The sequence below is a fragment of the Gymnoscopelus braueri genome, assembly GCF_963280865.1.
Source record: "Gymnoscopelus braueri genome assembly, chromosome: 3".
Classification (NCBI taxonomy): domain Eukaryota; kingdom Metazoa; phylum Chordata; class Actinopteri; order Myctophiformes; family Myctophidae; genus Gymnoscopelus; species Gymnoscopelus braueri.
In genome coordinates this window covers 38,873,897-38,881,881 of record NC_137612.1, presented here as the reverse complement: position 1 = coordinate 38,881,881, position 7,985 = coordinate 38,873,897, and the positions used below count along the sequence as shown (strand labels likewise).

Below are 7,985 nucleotides of genomic sequence, written 5' to 3'. Positions count from 1 at the left end.
TGAAAAGAACTCTCCAATCACTATCTTTGAAAATGTGAAATAGTTTTGTTTAAATGCATAGTCTACATGCTTTTATTTTGAAGGTAGTACACTTACTTCCTGACTGTACTGAGTGACTTTAATAGTTGTACCATGTCTGTCTGCTGTTTTACAGAAAGTGAAACCGTCTGAACTTCTCTCCTGGTTTTGCCCATTGATAATAACACTGTACAGGGAAATATTATTGGTCTTTCGAGGTAAGGGATGTCCTCCTACTCTGCAAGTTCTATCAAACACCGTTGCGTCGCCAAGGTTATAATAAAAAACAAATCATGTCTGGTTAATATGGGAATGTCCAAAGTTCAAAGGTAATTTCACACATTCTTGTGTTTAACGTTGGATGTTTATTGTTGTCAGTAGCGCACAACTAAAATAGTCTATTAAGGTAACTTTTAATACCCGTTATGTAGTAGTAGCCTTATGAAGTAATGATCTTTCATTGAGGAAAGGATTCCAGATATTAAGCTATTCTTCCCTTTCTTGCTCATCCACTTTCTTGTACGTTTCCTTTTTTATAGGCTATACTTTTGTGCTAAATATATAAACACTCAACTTAAACAACAAGTCATCACGTTCTGTGAATGTAGTTAGTGCAGTGGTTCTCAACCTGTGGGTCGAGACCCCCAGGGGGGTCCCCACATGATTTTGGGGGGGTCCCCAGGTGACAGTGAAGTGACAATTTAAGGACTTTTAAGGCCTTTTTAATACCTAAAAAAAGTAAAAGACCATTAATGCATCAAAAGTAATCAACAAACTATACTATAAAAACTGGTCAAACATTGGCCAAATTGTCAAATAATGTAAGAAAGAGGTAAAAATTGTGAAAATAGCCGATTTACAAGCTCACAACGCCTCACAAAATTCAACTCCTACATTACAAGTGCTTGTGTCAGGGTGGGGGGGGGGTCCCCAGTTAAAATATGATTATTTTGGGGGGTCACGGCCTGAAAATGTTGAGAACCACTGGTCTAGTAGCGCACAGTGCTTGGCGAAAAGTCCCTTCATCTTCTTCTTCCTAGGACGGTAGGACCGGACCATGACGTCAGCTGTTAAGATGACAGAGGGGACAGTCACCGTGGAGTCGTGTAAATCGCCCCTGTTTTACAGAGAGGCCCTACCGGCCGCGGGGGGCGCTGTTAGGCTGTCAGTTCTACTCCTGCATGGCATCCGCTTCTCATCAGAGAACTGGCTCAGGATTGGTACCATGGAGACCCTGGCCACAGCAGGATGCCGGGCTGTAGCTGTTGACCTACCAGGTGTGTCTGTCGACTCTACACAGTTCAGTACTCTAAAAGACTCCAAAGAGTGCACACACAATTGGAACCAAAGGGACCTTAACCACTTGAACCCCATACAGTTGACCGGAGACCCTCAGGGCTCTATATTAGTGTATTTTATGTTTTCTCTTACGGTGGAGAAGGCTTTCGCTGAAAATAGCCGATCGACCAGCTCACAACGCGTCGCAGTGCAACGTTGTGAGCTTGTTGATCTGCTCTTTCCTGCGAAAGCCTTCCCCACAATAAGGATGCTGGGGTTTAAGTGGTCAAACCGCATTGAGGTCGCCCGATTTGCCCCGGGGCGAGCGTGTTTTGGGCAGAGCGTTCTTGTATTCTATGGAAATTGTTCCATCTTATAATGAGCATGATTATGGTGGACCAATTCTGAAGAGAAGGTTGAAAATGGGTGTGCTTCTTTAACAACAGAGTTTACTATGTAGGTGCAATGTCTTCTGTGGTCTGTTTCTCGCTCCTCCTTGTCAGTCAGTCACTGCCATACAGTATCTATGCATTTATTTATTTTACCTCATTCTCTGTGCCTGTAAATGCCAGCTCTCCTTTATCTGCTGTGTCTTGTTCTTTAGGTCTTGGCCAGTCAAAGTCAGCAGAAGCCCCAGCAGCAGTGGGGGAGCTGGCTCCAGGCGGGTTCCTAAAGGATGTGTGTGAGGGTTTGAGCCTGGGCCCGGTGGTGGTGATCAGTCCCTCGCTTAGCGGCATGTACTCCCTTCCTTTCCTTTTCCAGCACCAGGCCCTGGTACAGGCTTACATCCCTGTAGCTCCCATATGCACTGACAAGTTCACTGCAGAACAATACCAAAGTGTGAAGGTACGCAAAAGTATATATTATGCAAAGTGTTAAGTGACTGACTACATAACTTTTTCCTTTTTAAAAGTTGTCCTTACATGTTTACATGTTTTAACACTATGGGTCCTTGTGGGGGTTCCGGTGGCTCCATACTCAACCAAAGTAGTTTAATGTTATTACAGTATAATAATGCAATTAAACAGCGATTATTCCAGTAGAAAAAAATCTAATCATGTCGATCTCAGGATCCACATGGGAATGGAATGTGGATCTTCATGTGGCCAGTGTGTGACGTTACAGTAGTCATTTATGACATCAGTCGTCCATGACGTATCTGTGACATATCTCTCTTGACTCCAAATTTGGGCAAGGTTTCATGCGGAACAGAGCCCATTGGCTTCGATTATCAAATTAAAATTTGATATTTCGAAAAGTGTAAAACTTATGTGAAAAAAGTGGAGGTACTTCTGTGGCCTACTGGCAGTGTACATAAAGTTTAGTGCCGATATGTCCAGCGGTTTGTGAGATAAGCTCCAGACAGACAGACAGACAGACAGACACACACACACAGACCCACTCTGACCCTTTCATAGACGGCTAGCCTCTTGCAGAGCCATGGCGTAAAAACATTGTGACTATTCTAACAATGTGTTTCAATATCATGGATATATGAAATCAATGTGTGCGTGCTTGATCCTGTCGGATCGGCGGTTGTCCAGAACCTTTTTAACGGACCTAATCTAACATGTTATGTACTCTTCTGTTAAAGCTATATTATGATAAGATGTAGAGGTATAGACACATCACACACAGTACACAGTAATCTATAGTGTTAATTTTCCATTTCCATTCCATGTGTGCATGTCTTTTTCAGGTTCCAGCTTTGATCGTGTACGGTGACCAGGACACCCAGCTCGGAGAGCTGTCACTCAGCAACCTGAGGAATCTGGCCAATCACAGCGTGGTGGTGATGAAGGGGACGGGACACCCGTGTTACCTAGACGACCCGGACACTTGGCATAAGGCTCTCACAGACTTCCTGGACACGTTGTGAAGTTCTACACCGATTCTGCATACTGTATGTACTTTATCATTCCATAGTTCACTTCACCCATTACAGTGGTTCTCAAACCTTTTAATTTCAGATTCCTCATTTTGGTTACATAAACGTGCGTCTTTTTTAATTTTCATTCTGAACTGACCAGTGTGTTCTGGTCTAGGCTACACCTACTCTAGAATTCTCATGGATTAAAGTTCTCAGTCGCCACAAATGATTTCAATCATTTGGATTCCATAGAAGTCAGCATGTCTTCTATGGAATCATGTTATGCACCGAAAATAGCAGGAACATAGGTTTAGAACAATATTACTAAAACATCATTATTTTACATGTTGTGCTAATAGTTTAAGAAACACAGCGCTACTGTAGAGGGCTCCTAGATTGGGACTTGGCCTAACATTGATTGGGCTTTAATCCATGACTTCTAGAAAGTGGTTTCTGGTTGCCGCCGCATTGTTTTTGTTAGCCCTAATACACCTACTGTATGCTTATTAATGTAAACATTATTAGAGATTATCACTTTATCAGATAAGAACATGTGAAACAAGTTGGAAAGCAAAACACCACACATTGAAATGAAGTGAAAAATATGAACATTATTTAATAACTGATTCTCTGTAATAAACAATTTGAAAATATTTTACAAGGAGTCACAGACACAATATTTTACAAATTTTGCCCTCTTCTTTTTTTCTTCTTTTTTTTTAGCTTCATCTGTACAAAAGAATGGAGCGACACGGACCAATGCCCAGCAAGAAGGAGCGAAATCTTCCACACACACACACACACGCACACACACACAAACATTCATACTCCCACACACAAGAAATAAACAAAAATTAAAATTAAACAACCGACTTCAGATCTCAAATTTATCAGCAGTACTGTATTCCTTTTTTTTTTACTAACTTAAAATTTGACAGATTTTTACTCTTTTTTTTTGTTTGTTGTTTTTTTTTCTATTTACCACACATTTTGTCAAACATGGTCACATAGCACCGGACTACAGACTACAGAATCACATACACACGTCTTTCCCACAGAGACGCACCTACATGGACGCAGCGAGGACAGAGAGGCCAGGCCAGAGACAGGAGGCTACGCAGTGAGCAGACCCCTCCCTCTCATCAACAAGCTGGTCCATTTTCTTTTTTTTTACGCCCCACAATTTTTTGGCAAAAGTAAATTTCTCAAACCACAGAAAACAGAACTGTGTCCCTCCTCAGTTACAATCTGGTGGTCCCTTCCTGGGAGACCCCCCCCCCCCCCCCCCCCCCCCCACACACACACACACACATACATCAGTAGGAATCTCTCTGAGTCCCGTGCTTTCTCTGTGGAAACCAACACCCCTGAGCTCATCTCTGACCTGCCACGCCACGGGTCCACACACACACTGGGGATAAAGAACCTTGGCTAGTTGGCTTACTTATGCCGAGGGTCAAACCCAATGTGACACCCTGTGAGCTTGTAGAGCTATTTTAATTTTTGGGGGATATTTGTTGAAAAGTTTTGGAAACTTTTTGAATGTTTTTGGAAAATGTCTAAATTTCACCAATGCATTGATATTAAAAACAAATGCACAGACTGAGCAACTTTCACGTGCATGTAGTTACATTTGACAATGAGTATCTATACTTTGACTCAAGTACCGGGGTTGAGTACTTTGTCCGCCACTGGTCAAACCTCTCCCAGCTGGCTGTGAACATGTGTTTGTTTACTTTGTTTACTTGTGTGCATTTGTTCATCATGTTTGTGTAGGTGTGCTACATAGTCATGTGATTGTGAGTGTCTTTTGTACCGAGCCGGGATAAGAGAGGCAGTCACAGGGGGTGCGTTTCCACAGGCAACGTGTAGCATTCATTTATAGACAGTGTGAAAATAGAGACAGGATTAATGGCACAGGACAGAGACAAACGAATACCAGAATAGAATGCAACAGAACAGCATCAAGGATTAAATGGCCGGCCCATTAGTGAACATGGGCGAAAGCCAAATGGAAATACAGATCTTAAAATGTAATTTACTTAAGTCTTTTATGTTTTTAATGACAATCTGTCAGATTATTTTGGAGCTGTTGCCGCACTTATTTACCAGCATGTTTGTCTTTATCAGATATAGAATCTAAGACTGTACAGAGTGTGTAGTTAGTTATTAAGGTTAGGATCGTTGTGACATCTTGAAATACACATCTTGAAATACAGAGTGGGTGGGCTAGAAAATCAGGGCCAGAGGATTCTTTTAAATCTTTCAAGGCTATTATAATTTATGCTTTGACACTCGACTCTTTTGCCAAGTTTCGCTCAAACATGTCAAGCAACACAGTATGAATGAGCCTTTAATGCAGCCCCACCGTGTCATGCATTAATCAAACAGGCATCAAACACCAGCTGATCATTTCAAGACATACTAATGTAGAGCTCACTATACTTACTCCAAAACACCAAAAGTCCAGGGGAGTATTTAATTTGGAGGTGCAACGTGTGTCTGTTTGTGTGCGAGTGTGTGTGTGTGTGTGTGTGTGTGTGTGTGTGTGTGTATGTGTGCGGGTGCAGGTGTGTGTGTGTGTGTGTGTGTGTGTGTACACACCGTGTACAACAGGGAAAATACTGACTTTAATAGAGCTTCATACTGTATAACACTAAGGCATTTAAAGAGGCTTTGTACTGTAGCTATGTTGCCTTTAAAACGGAAAACACACTTACACACCAAACATTCTTTCTGACACCTCTGTGAGTCAAGGGAGACACGATTGCGCTAACATTACAGATGTTGAGCTGTGTTTTCTTTTTGTGAAATCAACTGTATAACACTTTGCACGTTGTGATATGAGAACCAAAACAAATTGGCTACGCTACCATAACTGTCATCCTTCATACACTCATACTCGACTCGTTTAAAAGACATTCCCTTTGAGGGCAAAGAACACAAACAAACATACGTCCATACACAAACACAAACACACAAAGTTCAGGCAGAAATGCAACTATATATAAACTGTCTATGGCCCATTGGGTTGCTTTATACTGTTGGACATGTACCATAGCTCTATACATGGCTTAGTAAAGGAACGGTACAGTATCTCTATATGAGAAAGCAGTCAGGTAGCTCTGTGGACACGAGAAGCTAAAGCCAACAAGATGGCTCCATACAAAACAAAATAAATCCTTTTACTGCCCAAAGTGTATCGGATGGCTGCAATATAAAGGTACTATACAGTAGCTCTACTGTAATCAGCCAATGCTTTCCCAAACAAAGTGCATCAAGGCACTACGAAAACAGAGAGTGGCTCCTAAACATGGCAGTCTAAATGGCATCTCACCTCATACTGACCAAAATGACATGTACAGTACCTACCATCACAGATTACAAACCAAACTGCAATGTGTTCACCATATTTAGTGGCCTCTGCTGCACTTTTGTTTCGTCGAAAACGTTGAATATAAGCCCCTATCCCCCAGCAGCGAATGATCTGAAGTTAGAACAGCGTCAGTCAAAGGTAATACAAGCTTTTTAAAGAGTGTGCAGAAAAACCCACCTTGAAACTACTACAGAATGAGACAATCATGAAGGCAGAACTACCGGAAAGAAGCACATACAAATAGTGTTTTTTGGGGGGACATTAGTAGAGGTTAGATTAGATTGGTTTGGATTAGATTGCACTTCTAATCTAAAAGTGACTGGGAGAAGCTTCATGAAGGCTTGGCAGAGGGTGAGCTTTCGTTTATCAGAGAGCACGAGAGTCCAAAAAGCAGAGGTCATAATGGTTCATCGATCATAAGAGAGAATACTACAAATCACAGAGAGTACTCGAGTCCAAATGGCTAAAAACTGATTCATGATCTACAGCAATTGTCCTCAAACCTTTTTTTATTTCAATGTACCCCTCTAACTCTGATCCTTACGGCCCCATTTGGTTCAATTTGCACACTCTCAGAGTTACACACCTGCAAGGGTTCGTTTGGAACCCTGTCAAGGAACCCTGAGGATTCCTGGACCCCACTTTGAGAACCTCTGTAATCTACAGCATCCTCACAAGCCTGGGGCCAGGTGGTACACAGTAAAACCCTGTGTGTTAATTTAACTCTAGGAGTAAAAAAAAGGGTCCCTTTTAGACACTCTCAGAGTTAAATGAACACTCAGGATCCTGCAGTGTATTTAACGTTATTTAAACTAAAGCTGTAGAAGTAGAACCAGCCTCCAGTCTCTGTCTCTTCCTAGTTGATCCTAATTCTGAACCAGAAGCCTTTTTCTCCTCTTACTAATTTGGCTATAAAAATAAGACCACATGAAAGTCTATCTCATTTTGGCAAGAAGTAGATATAGTGCATAAATAAAGTTGTGACGTTTTTAAGGTAACACCAAACATTTCTTTTTTCCTGTTTCAAAATTATAACCTAAATATACTGTATGTTTTGAATACTCGCCACTTCAGCAGTTTATAGTTGACATTTTGTGTATATATATATATTTTTTCCATTTTCCATTGTAATTCTTTTATGGTCACAAATGACTGGATGGTCCGTAGCCCCTCACGAGAGGCGAATGAGTGAGCGGTGAAGCCAAGGATGCCACACCTCGCCATCTGTCTACACAAACAGGGGGGGGGGGCGAAGGCGGATAGACAACTCTGAGTCCATATGCGGCGTCAGGATATTAGGCCTGTCCTATTTTTTCTCCTCCTCCTCCTCCTGATGGAGGTGAAGGTATACGGGAGGTGCGAGAGGAGGTGTGCTCCGTTTTCTTTTTTTCTTTTCCTAGACGTTTGCCTCTGATGATTCCGGGGCAGCCGGGCGCCACACCC

General features: G+C 41.9%; 1 protein-coding gene across 3 annotated transcripts; it reads left to right on the top strand.

Annotated features, from left to right (window-relative positions):
• The first annotated feature begins 151 nt into the window (after positions 1–151).
• abhd14b (abhydrolase domain containing 14B) lies at positions 152–7,961 on the top strand. Of its 3 annotated transcripts, none has more exons than XM_080423881.1 (5): positions 152–347; positions 1,059–1,295; positions 1,901–2,142; positions 2,996–3,199; positions 3,890–7,961. In XM_080423881.1, the coding sequence occupies exons 2-4, from the start codon at positions 1,076–1,078 to the stop codon at positions 3,173–3,175; spliced, it is 642 nt and encodes a 213-aa protein (XP_080280007.1). In that variant the 5' UTR covers positions 152–347; positions 1,059–1,075; the 3' UTR covers positions 3,176–3,199; positions 3,890–7,961. The 3 variants fall into 3 exon arrangements, with proteins under 3 accessions (XP_080280007.1, XP_080280008.1, XP_080280009.1); XM_080423882.1 differs by having other exon boundaries at positions 2,996–3,203; XM_080423883.1 differs by having other exon boundaries at positions 160–236.
• Positions 7,962–7,985: the final 24 nt, after the last annotated feature.